This window comes from Elaeis guineensis, chromosome 1, assembly GCF_000442705.2.
Source record: "Elaeis guineensis isolate ETL-2024a chromosome 1, EG11, whole genome shotgun sequence".
NCBI classification, from domain to species: Eukaryota; Viridiplantae; Streptophyta; class Magnoliopsida; order Arecales; family Arecaceae; genus Elaeis; species Elaeis guineensis.
Window position 1 is genome coordinate 5,361,676 of NC_025993.2, and position 27,920 is coordinate 5,389,595.

Sequence of the window (27,920 nt, forward strand, 5' to 3'; positions counted from 1 at the left end):
AGAAGGTCCATCTTCTCCTGTACATGACTTCAGGGCAGCTTCACCAGATACCCAGTTCATTCCTGATACTGAGGCTGGCCCATCTGAGTTTACTAGGATGCCCACACCAGTGTATCAGCCAGAGAGCAGAGCACCTCCATCAGAGTTCAGACTGGCTGACGATCAGATCGAGCATATTTCACAGCGTGTGGCTTCTTTGTTGTCTAGCCAGTGGAGTAGTACTTCTTTTGCACCTGGAGCTACCTTCTTCTGATCAGACCATTACTCCCCACATCTCCACTGTATTTCAGATGATTTCAGATCAGTCCGTCAGGATACAGCAGCTTGAGGATACAGTCTGGAGACTTACTGACAGAGTTCTTGACTTGCAGGGGCAAGTTCTTGCATTGGCCCATCCCCAGCCACAGGAGTCTACTATTGAGGTCACAGACCTCACTGCAGAGGCTGGAAGGCTCAGAGGAGCATTAGAAGGTGGATATGAGCTACTGAGGAAAGAGATCAGAGGATCGAGTGAGCATGCTACCACCCAGTTCACTGCTCTACTTCAATCTGTTTCCAGAGCACTGAACGTACTTGATTCTATCAGACTCACCCTTTCTGTTCAGTCCCTAGCATCTCAGCGTTCTCAGCCACCTAGTTCATCTCCTCTCCTGCTCATGGCAGAGGCAGACGGGGTAGAGGACGCACTTCTGATCCATCATCTCCTCACCCTATATCTGATGACTCTGATCATTGACTTATCTAGATCCTAGGAGTTAGTATCTTGTTCTAGGATCTATACCTTGGGGCCATGTATTGACATTTAGCTGGTTGAATTTTATGTATTGAAACAATTATGATATTAATGGAATCATCTTTTACCTATATTTCTACCTCTTTGTAATGATTATATTTTGGTTATATTTCAATCACTGATACATCTATTGAAATATTATCTTCTCCTTGTTGTTGTTTGCTATTGATAATTGCTATATTAAAGGGGAGCAAACATCTGTGAAAAACTCTAAAGAGGAAGAAATTAAAGAATATTTTCAGAAAAAGAAAAGGAAGAGTTAACTATGTTTGATGATGTCAAAAAGGGGAGAAATTAAAATTAAATAAAATTGAAATTAGAAAAAGTAAAACCCTAAATTATCAAAAAAAGGGGGAGAAATTAAATAAAAACAAATATTGGAGAAATTAAAACAAATATTGAAGAAATTAAACAAATATTGGAGAAATTAGACAAAAACAAGGATTGAAAGATTAAACAAAACTTTGAGAAATTTTGGTATCAAAATTTGGTATCAGACAGAACTTTAACAAAAAGTTATCCATCAAAAGCAAAATCATGAGTACAATGCAAATAAGTATTTTTTTTATATATAAGCTCTGATATTCAAACTTGCTTTTGAAATTTTACTCACCTTGATACATCAATAAGAAATTTGTTTTACTCTGATACATCCTACAATTTCTTTCAACTTGATCTGATACATGATAACATTTGATCCGATACAGTGTGAAGGTTTCTCTAATATATTATAACATTTGCTCTGATACTGTATGAAATTTTCTCTGACATTTGCTCTAATACAGTATGAAATTTTCTCTGATACATTAAAAATTTTCTTGCTCTGATACATTATAAAATCTTTTCTGATATCATTGTAAAAATTATTTTTGCTCTGATACATAGAAAAAGTTATTTATCTTCTCTTGCTTTGATATATCTTGAACTCAAAATGATCTAATACCCTTTTCAAATCTTTAAGAAAATGGACAAACTATTTTTGCATTTATATTACATGCCAAAAGAATCATACTCTTTTAAGCATATACACCTATAATGGATTCTTTTGAAATTAATGCATTAACATAAATATTTTGTTCATATGTTTTGTCATCATCAAAAAGGGGGAGATTGTTGCTCCTAGATTGATTTTGATAATTACAAAGCAGATTGAAGGGATACAAAATTTTAAAATGAAAAAGTCCTTATGCTCTTCAAGGACAAAATCGTAATTTCACTAAAATCCTAATTTGATAGTACCATTTGGTAGAACAAATGATTTGAAATCTATTGGTGAAAATTTCATTGTGTTTGGACTTATATTTTTGAACTTATGAAGGTTTAAGTGCATGAGTCGACTCATGAGTCAACTCATGGCACTGTGAGCTGATTGGCACCAAAAATTCTCCTTGGCACGCTAGTTTTCTGGCTTGGCACGACCTGTGAGTCGACTCATGAGTCGACCCACAAGGCATGAGTCGACTCATGAGTCGACCCCTGCTAATTTGAGCCAAAAATTCCAGAAAAGCATTCTCTGGTTTTTGCAACAGAGGTCGACTCATGAGTCGACCCCTGAAGCATGAGTCGACTCATGAGTCGACCCCTGCGATGGAAAATGTCAGCAACGGCTATTTTTTGCCCATTTTAATTGCCATTTATGCTTCCTAAAAATCCTCTAACGGCTCTTTATCTGCCTAAATTGTTTTCTCTTGCTTCTAATGCTACAAAATGCTTTAAATGATGAAAGAAATTGCAGATTAAATAGCGGATCAAACGTGAAATCAAATGTGAAGAGAAAAAGAGGAAAAAGAGAAGAACAGAAGAGAGGATCCGAAATTTGCAAGAAAAAGCCTGAGATCAACGAAATATCCATAGAGAAAAAGAGAGAGGATCCACAATATACCAGAGAGATTGTGATAGAGAAAAGCTAGATCTTTCAAGGAGAGAATTCTTCACGCCTATCGTTTCAACCTTGATCTAGAGATCGTTCAAAGCTTTCAAGAGATCTTCAATCAACGATCAACCTCTTCTCAAGCATTCGTTCAACCGTTCATTCATCTTGAGAAAATCTGAAAAAGGGGTTCTTCATTTGAGTAAAGCTTTTATTGTTATATTTGCTCATTTAAGGAGCTGTTATTGTTATTAATCTGTGCTCTAAATATTCTTACTCTTTGTGAGTTTTTGCTCTTGTTTTTGGAGGATTTTCCAAAACAAGGAAAGGTTGATCCGAACCTGAAATCGGAGTGTTTTGGGTTTGCTTGTACCCGGGAAACAAGTGTTCTAGCTTGGGATAGCTAGTGTCGGAGTTTCCGACGTCTTGTATTCTAGCTTGGGATAGCTAGTGTCGAAGTTTCCGACATTTTGTATTCGGGGTTGAATACAAAGGATAGTGAATTGAAATTCCCAAGTGGGATCTTGGGGAGTGGATGTAGGTGCAAGGTTAGCACCGAACCACTATAAATCCTTGTGTTTGTGGTGTGCTTTATCGCTTTATTTATTTTTTATTATATCCTTGCAATACTGCTTTAGGTAACTAATATTGATTTAAAGCCATTGTTTTTGTTCTTCATAAGTTATCTGTTGGGCTTAAATTTTTAGAAACCCAATTCACCCCCCCCTCTTGGGTTGCATAGCTGGGGCAACAATATATATATAATATATATATATATATATATCCAAAATATGACATAAGTGTCACAATATATACAATCAAGTCAAAGTACATAGGCCATACAAAGTCATGGATAACAAAAAAATACAACTATCCATGAGCCAATCAGCCACACATACAAGGTCATAAGTAAGATCTAGACATAAAAGGCTAGCTATGCTAGATCTAATAGATGTCATGGCTAGAGGGATCAGAATTGAAGAGTCAGAGATATGATGAGGAGTCTCAGAATCAAGGCCATGAGCACGTCCTCGACCTCGTCGGCCTCAGCCATGGGTAGAAGTATCGGCACGAGCAGAAGGGCGAGAAGATCTGAGCCTAGGAAGCTATGGACTGTGCTAGGAGAGAAGTCTGATGGTGTCCAATTGTTCCATAACTCTCATCGTGGACTGCATCAAGGCCACCAATCTGAGTAGAGATAGTCTCACTGGAGCCCCTGATCTCTCTCCATAAAAAATGAAATCCACCCTCCAAAACTCTCCAAGTCTAGCTACCTCTGTAGACAGGTTGGAGACCTCTGTAATGTCCTTATGTAGCTGGGGATGGGCTAAGGCTAATACCTGCCTCTGCAAATCTAGAACTCTGTCCATCAGTCTCAGAACACATCCTTCAAGCTCCTCAAGTCATACGGACTGAGCTGTGAGCATCTGAAAGATAGTAGAGATATGAGGAATCAAAGTCTGGTTTGAGTCAACCTGAGATGTCGATCTCTGAGCAAAGACTGAGGTGGCAAACTGTTGAGATAAAATGGAGGCAACACGCTGGGACATCAACTCAATCTGATCATCTGTTAGTCTGAACTCTGAAGGATGTACCCTGCTCTCTGACTATGGAACTGAAGCATGCCTCCTCACTGACTCTGAGGGACCAGCCTCATGATCAGATACGAACTGAATATCAGGAGATGTTTTGTGATCACGAGAAGGTAAAGACGGTCCCTCCTCCTCTGCTCTCTCCTCAATCCCCTTCGACCAACCACCATCAGTCTTTGGAGAAACCCATGCGGTGCAGTGTGTGGCAGTTGATGGTGCCAAAGTTGACAATTTGGTGACTGCCTCCCCATCAAAATGAACTTCGAACCTCCTAAAGACCAGGGTGGTGCCATACCATAAGGCAAGTGAGCCTTAGACCTATTCAGGGTCTTCCTCATGGCCTCAAACATCAAAGCAGAAAGGTTCAAGGGGATCTAGGTGATCACATGGTACATGATGCAAATATCCCTACTAGATAAGAGATCATGCCTGCCACTCCTAGGGACAAAAAGTTTTGGTAACCATGTGATGAAAAAGCCTCATTTCAACTAAAAAAAATTTTGCTTCTAATTTATTCAAATTTTTAGTAAATACTCTTCCTAAAATAGCACTTAATCCGTCTTCTTTGATTGAGAGTTTCATATGAGTATAGCCTTCACAAGGCAAGTGTAAGATTTATCCTAAGTGCAATGGATCAAGAACTATGTTAACCCCTTTCACCAAGGATTTTACTGTTCCATTGCAATAACTCAAATTAAGTAAACTTTTCTGACCAAATCAATATAAGTATTTTTCTTTAATAAATAGTAAAACTCCCATCCTTGATTTTAATCTTTGATCCAATAGAGAGCCCTTCTTTTTCAAAAAAATTGAAATTTATATTCTTCGCAGTTTCACTTTTCGATTGGAGAGAGGTACCTTGCTTGGACTGAGTGGAGACTATGAAGAAGTTGGAGCAGGACCTGGAATTAGAGTTAGAGCAGAAGAGGGCTCGCAACCATTCTTTTCTGTGCACATCTTCCTCTAACCCTCGAACAGATTTTTTTCTCTACGATAACTTTGATTTGAAGCCATTTTGGATAGAAGAGACTTGCAAATAGCTTAGGGAGGTTGATGAGTGATAGAGTGAAAGAGTTTTTAGAGAAAAGCAAAGTTTTTGGGGTGATAGACTGTCAATTTGGAGAAAAGATTTTGAAGCTAGGGTATGCTCAAACCGTCCAAACGAAGAAGAAAGAGAAGAGATATTTAAATCCTAAAGGGCAATTTAAAGGAGAAAATCTGGTGGGAAGAGAGTAGAGATGGAGGTGATCTTGTTCGGTGGAATGGGAAGACGAACGGCAAAGGGGTCGGCTCTTTGCAATCGGTGAAATCCAATAAAACAGAGCCCGATGGGTTTTAATAAAAAATTATAAGTTTACCCTAGGTCGAACTTGGGGGTCGACTCATGGTAAGAAAAATTTAAAAAAGATGATGGAAAAATTTTGAAAAAGCTTGTAACTTGAGGGAAGGGTGTCTATTTGAGAGATTGATCAAATGAAGGATAGTTTTGAGCTTTTAAGAAAGGAGAGATGTAAATTAGCTCAAAAATAAATTTATTCAATGAATTTTTGATAAATTGAACTTAGAATCAGAAAGATACTCAAGCTGAAAGATTAAGGATTCCTAATTCTTTCTTAATTTTACAAAATCTATCTTCACTTAAGGCCTTGGTAAAGATTGTCAGCCAATTATTTTTAAGTACATATATAATCAAGAATTATATCTTTATTTTGGATATGTTCTCTTATGAAATGATGCCTAATTCCAATATGTTTTGATCTAGAGTGCTAAAATAGATTTTTAGTTAGATTTATAGTACTAGTATTATCACATCTTATGGGAGTTTCATTGAGTTTGATGCCAAAGTCCTCAAGTTGTTGCTTAATCCACAGGATTTGAGCACAGTAACTTCTGGCTGCAATGTATTCGACCTCGACTGTAGATAGTGCTACTGAATTTTGCTTCTTGTTAAACTAAGAGATTAATTTAACTCCAAAAAATTGGCAAGTTCCACTAGTATTTTTTCTATCTAATTTACATCCAACAAAATTGATATCTAAATATCCTATTAAGTCAATTGATGAGTCCTTAGAATATCATAATCCTAGAGTTTGTATACCTTTTAAATATTTAAAAAAATTTAACTGTATTAAGTGTGATTCTTTTGGATTTGATTGAAAGCGTGCACATAAACAGACCACTAAATATAATATCTGGTCTACTAGCAGTTAAATATAATAAAGAACAAATCATGCCTCTATAAAATTTTGAGTCTACATTTTTACCTTCTTCATCCTTGTCAAGCTTATATGATGGGCTCATGGGTTACCAATTTGTTGCCCAGCTATGCAACCCAAGGGGGGGGGGTGAATTGGGTTTCTAAAAATTTTAACTTAACTAATGACTTATGAAAGATGTTTGTCAATAGCTAAATGAATGAGGAGAATACCTTAGTTCAAGATTAATTGCCTAAAGCAAGAATGCAAGGAAATAATGAAGAGTTAAAGAGAAGCAATTATGCACACCACAAAACAAGGATTTATAGTGGTTCGGTGCCAACCTTGCACCTACATCCACTCCCAAGCTCCTACTTGGGAATTTCAATCCACTAAACTTGTATTCAACCCGAATACAAACGTCGAAACTCCGACACTAGCTATCCCAAGCTAGTCCACTTATTTCTCGGATACAAGCCAACCCAATACACTCCATTCTAGGTTCGGATCAACCTTCCCTTATTTTGAAACCCCTCCAAAACAAAAATAATTACTCAAAATGAGTAAAACAATTTATAGTATAAATAAGTACAAGAAAAGCTCCTTTAATGAGCGAATATAACTTTAAATACACTTTACTCAAGAGAAGAAGCCCCTTTTTGGATTTCTCAAAGTGGATGGAGAATTGATTGAGCGCTTGAGGAGTTGGTGAGCTTGGATTGATGGCTTCTTGAAGGCTTTAAATGAGCTCTTGATTAGGGCTGAAAAGTTGGCTTGAGAAACCCTTTCTCTTTTGAATGCTCTTGAATGCTCTCTTGAATGCTCTTCTTTTTCTTTTCAATCTCTTTTTTTCTCTTCTTAATCTCTTCTTTGTTTTCCACCTTTTGAATCTTTTTATAGCTTTAGAAATAGAGAAAAATATTCTAGGCAGAAAAAGAGCCGTTAGAGCACATTAAATGAGCATTTAAAGCACTTAAAAGGGTTAAAAACTAGCGTTGCGGAAAAATCCCATCGCAGGGGTCGACTCATGAGTCGACTCATGCCTCAGGGGTCGACTCATGAGTCGACCTCTATTGAAGCAACCAGAAAAAGGTTTCTGCAACTTTTGGCCTAAAACAGCAGAAGTCGACTCATGAGTCGACTCATGCCTTGAGGTCGACTCATGAGTCGACTCACAGGCCGTGCCAAGCCAAAAATTCAGCGTGCCAAACTGCTCATTGTGCCATGAGCTGACTCATGAGTCGACTCATGGATTTCAAACATGCATAACTTCAAAAATACAATCCAAAAATAATAAAATTTTCATCAATAATCACAAATCTTTTGTTCTACCAAATGATACTATTAAATCAGGGTTTTGGTAAAATTATGATTTTGCCCCTGAAGAGCACAAAGACTTTTTCAAATAAAAAATATTGGTACCCCTTCAATCTGCTTTGTAATCATCAAAATCAATCTAGGAGCAACAATCTCCCCTTTTTGATGATGACAAAACACTTGAACAAAAGCATTTATGTGAATCAAGAATTTCAAAGGATGCATATAATGCATATGCTTGAAAAGAATATTGATTCTTTTGGCATGTGATACAAATGGTCATATGCATAAATAGTTTGCTCCATTTGCTTAAAGATTTGAAAATTTGCTCATTGGATTATGTGATTTTGGTGTTAGAGCAAAAATTTATTTTTGTTATCAGAGCAAGTGTATCTTAAAAATTTGCTCATTCTCATTTGATTATTTAGTTTTAGTATCAGAGCAAAAATAATTAAGTGTACCAATGCATGTCTAAGAGTTAATTTGTAAAGTATATTAGAGCATGTTAAATTTAAGATGTATCAGAGCAAGTAAGAATTTTAAAGCATATCAGAGCATATTTAAAGAAGTAATTTTAAAGGTTGCTCATTTGATTGTACTTAGCAATTTACTCATTGTATTTTTAAGTTATTTAATAATTTTACTTTTGATATTTTCTTTAAATTTCTCCCCAATTCATTCATTTTATTTCAATAAATTATAATTTTGCTTTTGTTTTTTTTTTTAATTTCTCATAATTGTAGTTTGCTTTGATGGTTGCTTTTTCTTTAATTTCTCATAATTTATAGTTTTGCTTTTGATGGGTTCTTTTTCTTTAATTTTCTCCCCTTTTTGACATCATCAAACATTGTTAACTCCCCTCTTTTTCTGAATAGTTTTCTCTTTAATACTTTTAGTGCTAATCATTAATGTTTGCTCCCCTTAATACAGCAATCATTAACAGCAATCATCAACAAAGAGAAGATATTTCAACAAGGAGAATATATATAACCAAAAGATGATTGACATCATTACAAAAATAGATATATAAGTAAAAGATGATTAAAACCATAGTTGTTTCAATACAAATTTCATAACATAAAAGTCAACTAGCTAATGTCATTACATGGCCCCAAAATACAGATCCTAGAAAGAACAAGAGACTAACACCTAGGATCTAGTAAAGATCATGACTAGAAGGATCGGAGTCATCAGATATAGGGTGAGGAGATGATGGATCTCGACAGAAGAACGTCCTCTACCCCGTCTGCCTCTGGCACGAGCAGGTGAGCGAGATGAACTAGGAGGCTGAGAACGTTGCGAGGCCAAGGACTGGACTGAAAGAGTGAGTCTGATGGAATCAAGAACGTTCAGTGCTCTGGAAACAGACTGAAGTAGAGCAGTGAACTGAGTAGATGCATGCTCACTCGAGCCTCTGATCTCTCTCCTCAATAACTATAGCCACCCTCCAATGCACCTCTGAGCCTGCCAGCCTCTGCAGTAAGGTCTGTGACCTCAATAGTGGACTCCTGTGGCTGAGGATGGGCCAAAGCTAGGACTTGCCCCTGCAAGTCAAGAACTCTCCCAGTCAGTCTCCAAACAGTGTCCTCAAGCTGCTGAATCCGGATAGACTGATCTGAGATCAACTGAAACACAGTGGAGATATGGGGAATCAGGGTCTGATCAGATGAACTAAGTGGACCCTGGTGCAAATGTAGTAGTGCTCCACTGTCTAGATAGCAACGAAGCCACACGCTGAGATATCTGCTCGATCTGATCATCAGCCAGTCTGAACTCTGAAGAAGGTGCACTGCTCTCTGGCTGATGTACTGGTGTGGGCCTCCTGGTGAACTCTGAAGGGCCAGCCTCTGGATCTGGAATAAACTGGATATCTGGTGATGCTGCCCTGAAGTCATGGATAGGAGATGATGGACCTTCTTCTTCAGCTCTGTCTTCTACTCTGTCCTCAGCTCTCTCCTCAGAACCCTTGATCCAACCACCTTCAGTTTTAGTAAATCCCATGCGGTGCAGAGTATGTTGGTTGATGGTGTCTACATGAGAAAGCTTGCAGATGCCTCCCCCTCAAAGCTGACTCCAAACCTCCTAAAAACTCGAGTAAGGGCCATACCAAAAGGCAATGTGCCTTGGATCTGTTCAGTGTCTCTCTATGGCCTCAATCATTAGTGCAGGGAGGTTTAGGGGGGTTTGAGTGATAACATGAAACATAATACAAATATCTCTGCTAGAAAGTAGATCATGCCTACCACTCCTAGGGAAGAAGAGCTTTGTCACTAACTGATGTAAGATCCTCATCTCAATAGACAGAATTTTGGCTTCCAATTTATTCAAACTTCCTGAGTAGGTTCCTCCTAGAATAACACTGATCCCCTCTTCCTTTACTGGGAGTTCCATGTAAGAATAACCCTCACAGGGCAAATGTAGTATTTCTCCCAAAATAGCAGGATCCAGACAAATATCAACTCCCTTTACTGTAGAAGTCACTGTTCCATTCCCATAATGTAGATTCTGATAAAATTCTCTAACTAGGTCTACAAAAGTGACTTCCTTAAGAGAGCAGTAGAAACCCCAACCCTGGTTTTTAATTTTGTTCCAAAGGTGAAACCCTCTTTTTCAAAGAACCGAAAATTCACATTTTTTTCGGTTTCAACCTTCCTATCAGATAGAGGGATCTTACTGGGGCTAAGGGAAGACTGAGAGGGACCTTGACCTGACACAGAAGCCGGAGTGGGAGCAGTGGAGGACTGAGCAGCTTGCCTTTTTCTGCGGACATTTTCTTCTAGATCACGGACCGACTTTCTTCTCTGAGGGAGCTTCATCTTCGGAGCCATTCTCAACACAGCAGCAGGCAGAGAGACTTGGAGGATCAAGTGGATGAGTGGAAGAAGGGCTATAAAAGGATGGAGAGGGATTTTGGCGGAGAGAAGAGGCGGATTTGAGAAGAACGGTGGAGGCTAGGGCACGCTCCAACCGTTTCAATCAAAAAGAAAAGACGCAAAAATCCCTTTCCCAGGTGGTGATTTGTGGTGGAGAGGAGAAGGGAGAACAACCTTGAGCTAGATCCTTGGTTTTGAGAGAATGAGGATGAGGATGGCGGTTCTTGGAGGGAGAAAGACGAAGAGATGAGTCGGCTCACGAACAGGCTTCCAATTAAAAAGAAAGAGCTCGTGGGAAGTTGGCAGTAATTACAAGTATGCCATAGGGTCGACTCAAGGGGTCGACTATGAAACTCAGAAATTCAGAAAAAATATGAATAAATTCCAGAAAAATTTGAAATTTTGGGAGAAGAAATTTTGCTCAATGACAAGTTATGAGAATGATAATCTTGAGCATTTAGACCAAGAGAGATGATGGAGATTAAGCTCAAAGAATTTTTGACATCAAATCTTTGGAATTTGAAAAAATATTTAGGCATATGGATCAAGAATTCCTAGATTTCTCCTAATTTCACAGAATCTGTCCTCACTAAGGGCCTTTGTAAAGATATCAGCTAATTAATTTTCAGTGCAAACATATTCAAGAATTATATTTTTGTTTTGAACATATTCTCTTATAAAATGATGTCTAATTTCAATATGTTTAGACCTTGAATGTTGAATTGGATTTTTAGATAGATTTATGGCACTTGTGTTGTCACATCTTATTGGTGTTTCATTAAGTTTGATTCCAAAGTCTTCGAGTTATTGCTTAATCCACAAGATTTGAGCACAACAACTTCCGGCTGCAATGTATTCGGCCTCAGCCGTAGACAGTGCTACCGAATTTTGTTTCTTGCTAAACCAGGAGATTAGGTTAACTCCAAAAATTGGCAAGTTCCACTTGTGCTTTTTCTATCTAATCTACATCCAGCAAAATCAGCATCTGAATATCCTAATAAATCAATTTGTGAGTCCTTAGAGTACCATAACCCTAGAGTTTGAGTACCATTCAAGTATCTAAGGATTCTTTTAACAGCATTCAAATGAGATTCTTTAGGATTAGATTGATATCTAGCACATAGGCAAACACTAAACATGATATCAGGCCTACTTGCAGTTAAATATAATAATGAGCCATTCATACCTCTATAGTATTTTAAGTCTACACATTTACCTTCATCATCCTTGTCAAGCTTACATGAGGGGCTCATTGGTGTGCCAATTGGTTTGGAGTTCTCCATTCCAAATCTTTTGAGTAGTTCTTGGTGTACTTGCTTTGGGTGATGGAGATTCCCTCTTTTGTTTGTTTGATTTGGAGTCCGAGGAAGAAGGTAAGTTCTCCCATCATGCTCATCTCGAACTCCCCCTGCATGAGCTTAGCAAAGTCTTGACAGAGAGATTCATTAGTAGACCCAAAAATTATGTCATCAACATAAATTTGTATTATTAACATATCATTTTGATTTCTTTTAATAAAAAGGGTTGTATCTACATTTCCTCTTGAAAAACCATTATTTAGTAGAAATTTGCTTAGCCTATCATACCAAGCTCTAGGTGCTTGTTTTAATCCATATAAAGCTTTATTCAATTTAAAAACATGATTAGGAAAAGCATGATTTTCAAATCCCGGGGGTTGTTCTACATAGACTTCTTCAGCAATATATCCATTTAAAAATGCACTTTTAACATCCATTTGAAATAATTTGAATTTCATAAAGCAAGCATATGCAAGTAGAAGTCTAATGGCTTCTAATCTAGCAACAGGTGCAAAGGTCTCATCAAAATTAATTCCTTCTTCTTGATTATATCCTTTAGCAACCAATTTTGCTTTATTTCTAATTACATTACCATGTTCATCTAATTTGTTCCTAAAGACCCATTTTGTGCCAATTATTGAATAGTTTTTAGGTCTTGATACTAAAGTCCAAACATTATTTCTTTCAAATTGATTAAGTTCCTCTTGCATTGCATTAATCCAATTATGATCATTTTCAGCTTCTTCAATAGTTTTTGGTTCAAGATGAGATACAAAAGCACAATGATTAAATACATCTCTAAGTGAAGAACGAGTTTTTACCCCATGCATAGGATCACCAATAATCAACTCCTTAGGGTGACTGTGAACATACCTCCATTTCTTGGGTAGGTCATTTGTACCTTGAGGTTGTTCTTGAATTTTTTCACCTCTCTCATCATGTTTGTCTTCTTGTTCCTCATCCTCTTGTGTTGTTGAATCTTTCAGAGTGATCTCCTTCATACCTTCTATTAGAGGATCTGCATCATCAACACCCTCATTCTTCCTTGAAGGAAGATCGTTAGATTCATCAAAAACAACATGTATGGACTCCTCAACTACTAAAGTTCTTTTGTTAAAAACTCTAAAAGCTTTACTAGTGGAGTAACCTAGAAAGATTGCTTCATCTGATTTTGCATCAAATTTATCAAGTCTTTCTTTACCATTATTTAATACAAAACATCGACAACCAAAAATATGAAAATATGCAATATTTGGTTTTCTTCCTTTCCAAAGTTCATAGGGGGTTTTCTTTAAAATTTGTCTAATCAAAGCACGATTTAAAATGTAACATGCTGTGTTAATTGCTTCCGTCCAAAAATATCTTGGAAGGTTGCTTTCACAAAGCATGGTACGGGCCATTTCTTCTAAGGTTCTATTTTTCCTTTCAACTACCCCATTTTGTTGGGGTGTTCTAGGAGCAGAGAAGTTATGGCCAATTTCATTTTCATCACAAAAGTTTTCAAAGTCTTGATTTTCAAATTCAGTTCCATGATCACTTCGAATATTTTGAATTGAAAATCCTTTTTCATTAGTGACTTTTCGATAAAATTTAGTGAAAATATGAAAAGTTTCATCTTTGTGTGCTAAAAAGAAAACCCAAGTAAAACGAGAGTTATCATCTATAATTACAAAACCATATCGTTTTCCTCCTAGACTAGTGGTTCTAGTTGGTCCAAATAAGTCCATATGCAAAAGCTCTAAAGGTCTAGAAGTTGAAACAATATTTTTGGATTTAAATGAAACTCTTGTTTGTTTACCTAGTTGGCATGCATCACAAATTTTATCTTTTTCAAAATTCAGTTTAGGCAAGCCAAGAACTAATTCTTTCTTAATTAATTTTGAAAGAGAATGCATGCTAATGTGTGCAAGTCTACGATGCCAAAGCCAACTAGTCTCATTAACTTTAGCATTCAAGGATACTAGGCATTGCATGTTTATTTTGGCTAAATCATTTAAATCTACCATATAAACATTGCCATGTCTATGTCCAATAAATTTAATGCCATCGTTAATAGGACTAGTTACAATGCAAACAGATGATTCAAAAACAACTTTATATCCTTTATCACAAAATTGACTAATGCTTAGTAAATTATGCTTTAAACCACTAACTAGCAAAACATTTTTAATGTATTTGAAGGGAGTGATATCAATGTTACCTATCCCGATGATCTTTCCTTTGCCATTATCTCCAAAGGTGACCATCCCTCCATCCTTAGCATCAAGCGTGATGAATTGTGATTCATCACCAGTCATGTGTCTCGAGCATCCACTGTCAAGATACCATTTTCTGTTTCCTCCTTGGGATGCTAGACACACCTGCAAGCAAAAGTCAAGTTTTTGTTTTAGGTACCCAAGCTTTCTTGGGTCCTTTTTGGTTAGTCAAAATGGTTCCTTTTGGAACCCATATTTTCTTTATAGTTGAGTTTGCATATTTGTCAAAGAAGCAAGTGTATGACTTATGTCCTACTCTACCACATTTGAAACAAGTAATATTGGTAGACTTGTTACTTAAAGAATTTACATAAATATTTTTCAGATATTTTTGTTTCTTCGAGGGGTTATAGCCAAGTCCAGCTTTATCATATACGGCTTTTTGATTATCAAGAATCATATTGAGTTTGTTTGAACTTAAGGTGAACTTTTCTATTATTGATTTTAGCTTGGCAATTTCATTCTTTAAGCTTTGATTTTCTTGAAGCAAGGTGGATTTTTCAATTGAAAAGTTTTCAGCTTGTTTCACTAAGGATTGATTTTTCAATTTCAGCTCTTTGTTTTTCATCCCTAGTTTCTTTAATTCATCAACTAAATCATAGAATGCTTCATGCAATTCTTCAAAAGTAAAATCACTAGGGGTTTCAGAAATTACCTCATTTTCGTGTGCCATAAGGCACAGGTTGGCTTGTTCGGTTGAGGTTTCTTCATCGGAGCTTGAGTCATCACTCGCACTCCATGTGGCCATCATGGCCTTCTTCTTGAACTTCTTGGGACCTTTTTTCAGTTGTGGACATTCGGATTTGAAGTGTCCCGGCTTCTTGCACTCATAGCAGATAAGGGGTTGGTCTTTCTCTTTTTCTTTGCTTTGTTTCTCTTTTGTGAATGGCCTCTTTCTCATCCCCTGTTTTCTTTTTTTCAAAAATTTCTTGAATCTTCGGGTGATGAGAGCCATCTCTTCATCTTGTTCTTCATCTTCAGTGTCATCAGTTTCTTCATCAGGAGGAGCTATGGATTTGAGGGCGATGGTTCTTTTCTTTTTGACTTCTTCCTCTTGATGTTGCTTCATGCTTAGCTCATGAGTCATCAAAGATCCAAGAAGCTCTTCTAGAGGTAGAGTGTTCAAGTCCTTTGCTTCTTGGATGGCAGTCACTTTGGCTTCCCAAGTTCTTGGCAAGGACCTGAGAATCTTTCTTACAAGCTCACTGTTAGTATAGGACTTACCAAGACTCTTTAAACCATTAATGATATCAGTAAAATGAGTAAACATTACAGTTATGGACTCATCATACTCCATTTTAAATAATTCATATTTATGCACAAGCATGTTTATTTTAGACTCTTTTACTTGATTGGTTCCCTCATGGGTTACTTCTAACCTATCCCATATTTCTTTAGCAGAAGAACAAGTAGAAATGCGATTAAATTCGTTTGCATCAAGAGCACAATAAAGTACATTCATTGCTTTAGCATTTAATTGGGCCATCTTTTTATCAACCTCATCCCATTCTTTCTCGGATTTGGCTGATTTCTCACCATCTATAGTTTTAGTGGGTGTGTGAGGACCGTTCACTATGATACTCCACATATCATAGTCAAGTGCTTGTATGAATATTTTCATCCGAGCTTTCCAATAGGTGTAATTAGACCCATTGAAAAGTGGAGGTCGGTTGGTGGATTGCCCCTCGGCTAGAGAAGTACCGACGTGGGTTGCCATAGATCTTTGGCTCTTTGATTGTTTAGATCAAAGACGGGCTAGAGCACCGGGCTCTGATACCACTTGTTGCCCAGCTATGCAACCCAAGAGGGAGGGGTGAATTGGGTTTCTAAAAATTTTGAACTTAACTAATGACTTATGAAAAAAGTTTGTCAATAGCTAAATGAATGAGGAGAATAACCTTAGTTCAAGATTAATTGCCAAAAGCAAGAATGCAAGGAAATAATGAAGAGTTAAAGAGAAGCAATTATGCACACCACAAACAAAAGGATTTATAGTGGTTCGGTGCCAACCTTGCACCTACATCCACTCCCCAAGCTCTTACTTGGGAATTTCAATCCACTAAACTTGTATTCAACCCGAATACAAACGTCGAAAACTCCGACACTAGCTATCCCAAGCTAGTCCACTTGTTTTCCGGGTACAAGCCAACCAAATATACTCCGATTCTAGGTTCGGATCAACCTTCTCTTGTTTTGGAATCCCTCCAAAATAAAAACAATCACTCAAAATGAGTAAAATAATTTATAGCACAAATAAGTACAAGAAAAGCCCCTTTAATGAGCGAATATAACTTTAAATACACTTTACTCAAGAGAAGAAGCCCTTTTTTGAATTTTCTCAAAGTGGATGGAGAATTGATTGAGCGCTTGAGGAGTTGGTGAGCTTGGATTGATGGCTTCTTGAAAGCTTTAAATGAGCTCTTGATTAGGGCTGAAAAGTTGGCTTGAGAAATCCTTTCTCTTTTGAATACTCTTGAATGCTCTCTTGAATGCTCTTCTTTTTCTTTTTAATCTCTTGCACTCTCTCTTTCTTCTTGTTGTTTGTTTCCCATCTTTGAATCCTTTTATAACTTTAAGAAATAGAGGAAAACATTCTAGGCAGAAAAAGAGCCGTTAGAGCACATTAAATGAGCATTTAAAGCACTTAAAACGGGTTAAAAACTAGCCATTGCAAAAAAATTCCGTCGCAGGGGTCGACTCATGAGTCGACTCATGCCTCAGGGGTCGACTCATGAGTCGACCTCTGTTGAAGCAACCAGAAAACAGGTTTCTGCAACTTTTGGCCTAAAACAGCAGAAGTCGACTCATGAGTCGACTCATGCCTTGAGGGTCGACTCATGAGTCGACTCACAGGCCGTGCCAAGCCAAAAATTCAGCGTGCCAAACTGCTCATTGTGCCATGAGCTGACTCATGAGTCGACTCATGGTTTTCAAACATGCATAACTTCAAAAATACAAGTCCAAAAACAATAAAATTTTCACCAATAGATCACAAATCTTTTGTTCTACCAAATGATACTATTAAATCAGGATTTTGATAAAATTACGATTTTGCTCCTAAAGAGTACAAAGACTTTTTCAAATAAAAAAATATCGGTACCCCTTCAATCTGCTTTGTAATCATCAAAATCAATCTAGGAGCAACACAATGATAGAGCTGAGTATGTCGCTACCTCGGATGCTGCAAAAGAAGTCTTTTAGTATAAAAAATTCATCATGAAACTTGGTGTAATGACATTAGATGCCATCGTATTGTACTGCGACAATAACTAGGGGTGAGTAAAATCAAATATGAACCAATCAAATCGATGAAATCGAACCAAAATATAGGTTTGGTTTGGTTTAAAATTTTATTCAGTTTGATTTGGTTGGTTTTTGACTTATAAAAAATAGGTTTGGATTGGTTCAAATTTATCAGTAAATAGAACCTTTCTCAAACTGAACTAGATCTGTTTTAATAAAACGACGTCATTTTGATTAGTGTTGTTTATGTTAGAGTATTAATATATTAAAAAATAATTTTGAATTTAAGATATTATTTATCAATTTGCTTTTGTGTTAATTAGCCTTAAACCCTAAGTGACTTATTTACTGGATTGTTTATTTTTTTTTATAATATGTTGGAGATCTTTATCTTAATCCTTAATGATGGTGTTTGTTTAAGAATTTTATTTTATTGAGTGACAATATCTTATGTCAATTTAAATTATTTTATTTGATAAATTTTTTTGATAATACTCTTATGTGGAAAGAAAATAAGTCTTGATGAATCACAATAATAATAATAATAATATAAATCAGTAAATCAAACCAAACCAGACCGTTTAAATCATGTTGGTTTGGTTTGGTTTCAATATTCTATTAGTCTGATTTGGTTTCTAGAAATGTCAAACCATTTTGAACTGGTTGGGCTTAGGTTTGAGCATGAAACTAGTCCAAACTGGACCATGCTCACCCTTAATAACAACAGCGTCATAATATTTGCTAAGGAGCCTAGATCTCATCAAAGGTCCAAGCACATTAAGCAGTGATTTTACATTATACACGACTATCTCAAAAAAAAAATACATCGAGGTGCGAAGAGTAGACTCTACGGACAGCATGGCAAATCTACTGATGAAGTAGTTGGGCTTGCAAAAGGTTGAAGTCCACCTTGAGTAGATGGGACTTAAGTTAGTAGTCAATTGGCTTTAGATCAAGTGAGAAATTATTAGATGTATGTACTAGAAGTCAATATGACAGACACATTATAATTATTCTAAGATATATATTTATACTTAAATTATTAATTTATCAATAAAATAGATATTTTCTATTCGTTGTTTTGTAATGTGTTCGAAAATCGTTTAAGGAATTAATAACTTAAAGACTCATATTTCAAAGAGTTGAGAATTAGAGACATATATAATTAATTTTTAAATTGCTCTTGATCGATGGATCATTATAAGGACAGTGACTAATCCAGTTAGATCGGTGCACGGGTTATTTTTTTTAGGATAGATGAGTCTCTAGTTTACAATGTGAAGATACTGAGCGAGAGTGCAGATGGTTGTTGGAGAACATCGATATTGAGTATGACCATACAAGAGATCATATGGATGTCTATTCATTCGTCAGTGATTTTTTCAATGCTGTAGTAGTGTGAGTGGTTCTTTGACCTGCAGTACTTCGGCTGCTTACAATGGGGTTGTTGTAGTTTGATTGCACAAAAATATAGTCTCTTAACCATTTGAGTCTTTGTAGTATAGATTAGCTATAGTAGATTTATTGTGGGAGTAGGGTACATATCTAGATGGAATCTATTAATCTTAGTATATAAGGAGTAATCCTATAGGATTTGAGAAACTAAGTCCTTAAGTCTGTGGCTACAACAGAATAATTGATGGAAAAAAGTTTTTATTAGTATCACGATTTGAACTTGAGCTAATCGAATCTTTCATAAGATAGATATTGGGGTTTGATGAGTTTCCATAACTTTTATCTTGTTGGGACTCATGATAGAGGAACTGAATCATATGATAACTACACCTAGGAGTTCTATTTATTATATTCTGCTGGATTGTCACCACATACTGCTAGACGTCATTAGTGGATTATGAGAGTTCATTAGGATCATTCTGGATCGATGAATCTTGTTGGATAAAAGTTGAAAATATTCCAACTCATTGAAAGGTATTTTGATGATACTGTGATAAAAATCATGGTGTGTCTCACTACCAGACAGAAGAAAATCCATGAGGTCACACACAAAAAGAGTTTGATTAGATCGAATGGTTGGATTATGATCAAATTATCAATATGATTGATAATTTGGATCAATTTATAAAAGTTACAAGTAGAGGATCTGCTAATAGTTAGCAAGGAAGATCTAATTGTAATTATTGCAATGCAATTTGATAAGATCAAATTGAGGTTCAAGTCCTAATTGAATTAAATCTTATTTAATTTAATTAGATTTAACTTAATTAAGTTTAATTGGACATTTAGGTTTCAGATTTGGATCCTAATTAGATTAGGATTGAGTCTGAAATGAATTGGACTCGAATTGGATTCGAATTGAATCCGAATTGAACTGAATTTGTTTATATGCCAGAATCCTACATTTACTGGGACTCTCCCTCTTCTCTCACATCAGAAAAGAGGGGCGCACATGGGGATGTGTGCCCCCTTCTTTGGTGCATGTAAAAAAGAGAGAGGGCGCCAAAGGTGGGCACCCCTCTTTTCTGATCTTCTCTCTCCTCCGGGTAAGGCTTTATCCTTATCAAGTTTTGAATTTGATTTGAATTTGATTCAAAATAAGGATAAATCTTATCGGTTAGAGGTTGTTGGACATTGGCGTGAAGAGAAGTGGGTAAAGATTTTTACGTAGAATTTTTCCTATGCAAAATATTTCAGTGCCCCCTTTTGTTTCTACGCCTTATTTGCTTTTGACATCCCACCCCTGGTGCACCAATAAAGAGAAAAATCAGATAGATAGAGAGAGAGACAAAGAGAGAGAGAGAGAGAGAGGCAAGAGACAAAGGAGTTCTCTCGTTGCATCTTTTGTTCCTTCAATCCTGTGCGCAAGGAGTTCGTGCATAGATCCTCAGATTGTCTTTTATGAGAGTCAAAAAAGAAAATCCAACAAGAAGTGAGGTCTGAAAGAAAGCTAGCACCTTGGTGATCTTAGACACTTCTGATCTATATCAGCCTTGTATGGATATCCATAAAGGCTAGATGCATATGTGGTTTTATCGGAACCTGAAGACATACTCAAATCTAGATTTAGAAGAAGTTTCGCGCTACAGGTAGATGATCTGATCATCGATTTTATTTTTATTTTGAAATTAGATGCATGCTCATCTTATCTTCATCATATAAATTAGATCTGTAAGTGTTAGATTAGATCTATATATGTATAGATTAAAATAATTTTAATCTAATCTTTTGCTGCGTATTTCAAAAAAATTTTGAAAAATCTGCATGTATGATACTTCGAAACCCAACAGGAAAGAGATGTTTTTATGTCATCAATAGAGGCTAAAGCTCATGGCATTGTTGATCTTCTAGCAGTCAAAAGTAAAAGTACCGATAATTTCATGTCCATTTCAAACAACAATTCAAATTTTCTAACTTTTTCTTTTTTTCAAAAGTGCAAGTTGATATTGACAAGAAAAAGTTTCATGATCATCAAGCATCACGCTAAGATCAATGTAAACTAGCTCATTCCATTCTAAATTTTTGACATATGCATGCTAGCTATTGAACAACTTACCAAAATTGTAAGAGAGTCAATAAGAAATTTCATGAAATCTTCCGCTCTTAGAAGATGCCTTCCAAATTTTCCCTCCCATTTGGTGCCAGCTTTCAATCATTTGGAAACATGATGAGTTGGAGAACTAGCATTTCTTTGACGCCTCGCTCATCAAAGGACAAACCTGATTTGCTAATAATTGGATTAATTAATTAAGTTGCTAAACAACGAAGTTCGGATCAGTCTATATTAAACAAATATAGAACTATGGAACAAGTGCCTGTTTTGCGACCTCTTCAACATGGTGGTTGGCGTCTCTGATTTGAAATTAAGAAGGTCATGCTTCAACTCCCAGCATGGTCAATTATTTTAATTGCATGCGTTTCTTTTTTGCATATTTTGGCTTTTGACTGAGAATGTATCTGTTTAAATTCTTGGCGAATACAGGCGTTCTCTGTATATGGGGTTTCCTTGCGAAGTTCGAACCTCTCAAGCGATGTTAAAATTTCCATTAATTTTTTTTTTTTTTTTTCAAATAAGATGCATACTCCACGTCTGCAGTTCCGGAACGAGTGTCATACTCCATGAAGCTTTGCTGTGATCCCTGTCCCCACAGCGAAAGCACCTCCCCTTTTTAAAGGGCAGGGGTGTCCTTTGTTGGGCGGCGAGTGAGGAGAGCGAAGATTGCCTCGAGCCATGGGAGCCGAAGAGGAGATTTTACTGGAAGGGAGATGGAGGTTGGGATGATGGGAAGGGTCCAAGGATCCCGTCCCCTCGAGCCGGGAAGCTAGACGGCGAGGAAGATGATGGGGATGTGGATGTGGGGACAAGCTTACCCAGGGGATTGAGCTGGCACCTGGGTACGAGAGTTACGATGTCTCTGGAAGGTCCTTCCTTGGGTTTCCTGGCAGCTGCGATCGGCGTCCGGACTGACTTTCCATGACAAGTATGAAGATGATGGCGGAGAAAATGACGTCGTCCTTTCCTGTCCGAAGGATGCCAGGTTGTAGCTTGGGGACGGACCTTAGAAGACCGTCGAAGTGGAGCAGGGCCAAAATATCCGTGACGTATGCGCTGGCGATTTATAGCCCTCACAAAGCACCAGACATCGATTTTTGGAGGTGGGGTCTTGACGAAACGATCAATCCGAGGAGGAACTTTTGTTTTTTTGCTGTGGACGAGTAGAGAGTACCCTGTAGAATCTACATTTGTTTGTGGATGTGAGAGATTGGAGGAGGAGCACTGGAGAAGGCGGTTGTATGGAGGTTTGGGTTGTGAGAGGTTGGAGAGGATGCACTGGTTTTTTTCGCTAGCGTCGCCGGGGCTTCTCTCTCTAAAGCCCATGCTCTCTCTGATTTGTATACTTGAACTAAAATAGAGAGACCTCTTAAAAACAAAATGGAAGGAAAAAAAAAAAAAAGCCAAGAAAAACTTTCTAATAATCTTTTAATGCACGACCATGCATTCCTAAGGCACGAGACAAGCACGTCGGCTGATGCGATCGAAAAAGAAGCACATCATCGAACCGCAACTGATCATTAGCTTCCCGCGCGCAAGCGACTCAACACGGTTTTGGCCAATAAACGTTTCCCGCCATTTAAATCGGCGAACCAACCGCTTTGACCCTCCTTCCTCGTGGGCAATGCAACGGTCTTCTCGTCCCTCCAGCCTCACGGGTAGGTCTGAGCCTCCCAAACCTTCTTCTCTCTTTTTTTGGAAACTCTAATCTGCCATCCTGTCTCTCCTCTTCCGTTTTCACTCCTCTATCCTTTGCTCGGCCAGCTCCTCCATCGATTCCTCAGGTACCCCGTCTCAATCCCTTTTCCCCTAAAAAAAAAAATTCTTTTTGGGTGTAATCTTAGTTTTTATTACAAAATAACTTTTTTTTTGGTCCATTTAGAATTGGATCAATTATGATTTGGGGCGATGCTCGATTGAGCCACGGGCTGCTTCGATTCATCCGTATTTCATATTGCGGTTGCCGCTGCATGGATTTATTTTTGTGTGGGTAAAAAAGGATAGCCGATGCAATAAAAGCACCTTTTTTTCTGTTTGTGGGATCTATTCTTGTTCTCTTTAAATAATTTGGCATTTAGGAATGTTATGGGATCTTGAAGCAATTTCCCCCCTTAGCTCTGAAAGGCACTTTTCTTTTATCTGGGTTTGAGCTTATGAATCTAGTTGGGATGCCATGGATGAATAAGATCATCTTTGTGCTGTTCATTTAATAATTTCTATGGTTTAAGGACACGGTTTGGCATTATTCTAAGATCTTTCGCCTTCTTGAGCTATAAATTGTTCGCAAATCCGCTATGTTCTTGTGCGTCTTGTACCTAACTGTTTGTGTTTCTGTCTATGTATTTCATTTTGATGCATCAGCATATGTCTAGAGTTATTCACACTGCTCTCATCATTTTATCTTTGCCTCAAGCGATTTATCTGTTTATTGATGATATATGGTGGTGTTGGACGGCTGCTTTTGGTTGATTATGATGCATTCTTAGCTTCTTAGAGACTGTTTTTTATTTTTTTCCCCTTTTCTTGTCACTTGGTTAGAAATTTTATCCTTCTAAATTTTGTATGTCTTTTCATGTACACCAATCTTGAGGACATCTAGTTTACATGTCTTTCACTCTGTTGTTTATCTTGTTTCAGGCTTTCAGCTGCCGGTGTCGGGAGTGCTGGTTGTGCAAAGTTGGAGATTGTTGCTTAGATTTCCCATTCTGGTTTAACACAGTATTTGCTAAAGTTTGAGTTTAGAGATATTTATCTCTAAAAGTTGGCTTCTTGAGAGATTAGCTTGACTCAGTGAACTGTCTATTGAGGTAATTGCTATCTTCGAACTGATTGATTGCAATATCTTGGACTTCTATGGAGGATGCTTGGTGGTATATTTTGGACTGATCTAAGAAGGAGGCGGCCAGCTCTGTTATGTTTTAACATACAAAGTTGAAAAAGGAAATCAAAAGAAGAGGAAATTTGTAAAGAGCATCTGCACTCACATTCCTAAGTTTTACAATCTGATTTGCATGGGCATTGTTATCTCTCTGCTAAACTACAGCAAGTAAATCAAGTTGTCGTCTTTAAGCCTCAGGATTGAAAGGTATGAAAGACGGGGTAACTTTACTTCTACTTCTTGCCAATCGGCTTTTTTGACGAAAGGAGTATATGGTTTTACCCCTTGTTAATGTACAGTGGATCAGTTCGACACTCAGATAGTATGGGAAAAAGGTCGCCGACTGATGTTGACGGTGTCATGTTCTTGCATGGTGACTTGGACATATGGATCTTGGAAGCCAGATCACTTCCAAATATGGATGTATTTTCAGACAGGATGATAAAATGTTTCACTGTCTATGGAACTTGCACAACACCCTGCGGGAAAGCAGATAAGCACAAAGATAAGCTCAAAGATAAGCACAAAGATAGGCATAAAAGTATGCACAAGATTATAACCAGTGATCCCTATGTTTCTGTTTGTGTTGCTGGAGCAACAATAGCGCAAACTCGAGTAATTCCAAACAGTGAAGATCCGAAATGGGATGAACACTTCTGTGTTCCTGTTGCTCACCCAGTTTCCAAAATTGAGTTTCAAGTTAAGGATAATGATGTTTTTGGAGCACAACTGATAGGGGTGGCTGCAATACCTGTAGACAAAATTCTGCCTGGTGTTACAGTAAGTGGTTGGTTCCCGGTAGTCGGTCCATATGGAAATCCTATGAAACCTTATCCCGAACTGCACTTGTCTTTGCAGTTTAGGCCTATGGAAGACAACCCTTTATATAAAGATGGAGTAGGAGCTGGTCCAGAATACTTGGGTGTGCCTAATGCATACTTTCCCCTTCGTACAGGAGGGAATATTACCCTTTATCAAGATGCTCATGTTCCTGACAACATGCTGCCCACTATCCCACTAGATGGGGGAAAGACTTATGAGCATAACAAATGTTGGGAAGACATTTGTCATGCAATTTTGGAAGCTCATCACCTCATCTATATCGTCGGCTGGTCAATCTATCACTCAGTGAAGCTTGTGAGGGAGCCAACAAGGCCATTGCCCAATGGAGGGGAACTATCTCTTGGGGAGCTGTTGAAGTACAAGACACAAGAAGGAGTTCGTGTCGTCATGTTGATTTGGGATGATAAAACCTCACATGACAAATTCTACTTGAAAACGGTATTTACCATTTCATTTCATGGATTATTACATGAGATTTTTGTTTGATAATTGATTATTGTTGCCAGTGATCACACGAACATAAGTCCCATATAGAAAGAGATGGCATGGAGACAAATTTCATGTCAAATCGGATACTTTGTTGCTCCGCATGTCCTTCCTTTTCAAGTTCTTTCTCAGAAAAAAAGCTTATTTATATGTCGGATTGGAAGAATCATAATAACCAATCCGTCCTGGTCAACATTGTTCACAATTTTACAAAAGAAAGACCCTCATCTTTTAACCTGTTGATTTGCTTTGGATAATTGGATTGCAATGGAAGAAATTTTTAATCATTTAGTCTCTGTTTTCATTTTAATTTTCACAAGTTATAACTTGTATCAATGCTAATGAGATTGCTGTCATGATATAAGAATTTAAATGCATTTTTTACCTGTGCTTTTTTCTTTTTTCGATGATTCTTATCATTTCTCATTTTCTAGATATTGTTAGACATGCAAATTGTTTCTTTTGAGCTTACAGCTGTCTATTTTTGGACAAGTTGTTGCTTTTTATGTGTTTTAGCTTTCTGGCTTCATCCAAATGAAAAGTGGCGTGATTGACTAAAGCTTAGGCTGAATGCAGGATGGTGTCATGCACACACATGATGAAGAAACCCGGAAATTTTTTAAGCACTCAAGTGTTCATTGTGTGCTGGCTCCTCGTTACGCCAGCAACAAACTTAGCATTTTCAAGCAACAGGTGAGTCCGATATCTTTCTAACTGAATATGATATGAACTAATGAGTAGTTTTCAGTGGTATACATGTCATATGCGTGCTAGCCTGATCAAGTGCTATTATTGTCAAATAGAGGTGCTTTGTTCTCTCTTTATTATCATTTCTACATGCATCTTCTAACAATTAGCATCTTGCTAAAATTTTTATATGGCATATTGAAAGAAATATCTAACACAGAAAATATGGAGCAGAAAATTGCTAAAAATTTTAAAATATAATTGTATATGTACATACATATACATATACATTTAGATAGCAATGGGTTCTAATGCTTCCTCATGAAAGTTAATAATGGACCTCCAAATTGAAAATCCACTACGTTAATCATTATTTACGATGTAAAGAATATCATAAGGACCTAAAAATCTATTTAATTTGGTTGTTTCTTGACCATGCATTAAGCAAGCATATATCTATATGTGTGTATGTATATATATGCATAATATGTACATTTATAATTTATGTGTGCGCCTGTGTGGACACAGACACATACAAACAAACTGGCATTCAGACATATATATACACTTAATATATGTATATATGTTTGTTATGTGTTCATGTCATTTATCTTGTACTAAAATGTATCTTTACATTGTGAAGGTTAGTATATACTATATATCAAGTTGATAATGAATAAAACAAAGCTTTCCTTTATTAAAGACTTGAGAAGTGATCTGTTGCTGCCACTGATACGATCTTTTTGTTTCAGGTTGTAGGAACTTTATTTACCCATCATCAAAAGTGCGTTATTGTTGACACTCAAGCTCTTGGAAATAATCGAAAAATAACTGCTTTCATTGGTGGTCTGGATTTATGCGATGGTAGATATGACACACCAGAACACCGGCTTTTCCAAAATCTTGATAGTGTTTTTGTGAAAGATTTTCATAATCCTACATTTCCAGTAAGTATGTATTTCAATTTTAACCAACCCTTGAAAATTCTATGAATTTATGTACAATGTAATGCTGATTTGTAATCTTTATAAAACCTGATGTTGATAAAGAACCAAACTTTTGTTTTCATTCTAGGTGATATCATGAGATCGCTTTCTATAATCAGAGCAATACATGCATGTAAACTGACATGGAATTGGATATTTCTCTAATTTCCATATGTAATTTTTTGTATTTTTTTGATAGAAAATGTGTAACTTCTTTGAGTCTGATTTTTTTTCTAAGGGTAATTTGAGAACTCAACTAATGCAGTTTCTTGAACCTCACTTTTATGATGACAGGTAAAATGATCCTTGCAGGAAGGAACTTTTGTTATGCATGACATGCAGTAAAAGAACAACAAATTCTCAAGTTTTTTGCTGAGCTATTGTTATTATAGCTTTGCTTTATGAACCCTGATTCCTATCCTATGAACTAGCTTCCAACCTTTGTTTGTCTTAACCTTTTAATTATAAGGGTATATTTTTCATTGTATCCATTACTTCATGGAGCAATATCATTATAAAGTGAAATTTCTGACTCAGTGAAAGCAAATATACGATAGCACCAAAATAAAATGACAGCCAACCTTTCCTATTCTTTGCTATTATCATCCTCTTTTTTCATTCTTATAATGTCTATCACTGCATGCATCTTAAATTATAGTTAGTTCATGTTGAGAAAATAATGCACAATGTAGCTTTAAAGATGGTGTGGTTACTTCGCACATGCACAAGAGAAGCTATGTTTATGTTGTCAAATAAGTACATGTATAATTCTTGAACTTTGCTAAAGCTGCATGCAGATGTCTGAAACTACCTCTATGCAACTTGAATCTCATAGCTCCCTCGCTCTATGTGGGTCCCACATGAGTGCAGATGGAACCCCAGGATCAAGGGCGGTTTTGTGATGCATGGTACATGCAGATTCGTTTTACCTACAATAGTATGTAGCTGCAGTATCCCTTGCAAATCTTACGACCTAAATATTATAACTTTTCAATGCCCAAGACTTCACCCTTGATGTCTTTTCTGCTCATTTAAAACTAATTTTTATGTCCAACATTCATGCATTTCCACCATGTTGAGCTATCCCTGCTACATT

General features: G+C 36.9%; 1 protein-coding gene across 3 annotated transcripts in view; it reads left to right on the top strand.

The window, feature by feature from the left end:
* Window positions 1–22,032: 22,032 nt before the first annotated feature.
* Window positions 22,033–27,920, top strand: part of LOC105037890 (phospholipase D delta) — a 39,333-nt gene continuing 33,445 nt past the window's right edge. Inside the window, exons 1-4 of one of the 3 annotated variants that reach the window (XM_073262090.1) lie at window positions 22,033–22,728; window positions 23,582–25,103; window positions 25,728–25,844; window positions 26,591–26,785. In XM_073262090.1, the coding sequence (XP_073118191.1) occupies window positions 24,114–25,103; window positions 25,728–25,844; window positions 26,591–26,785 (1,302 nt within the window). In that variant the 5' untranslated portion in view covers window positions 22,033–22,728; window positions 23,582–24,113. The remainder of the gene's footprint in view (window positions 22,729–23,581; window positions 25,104–25,727; window positions 25,845–26,590; window positions 26,786–27,920) is intronic. The other 2 variants (XM_073262118.1, XM_029262426.2) reach the window with 2 other exon arrangements.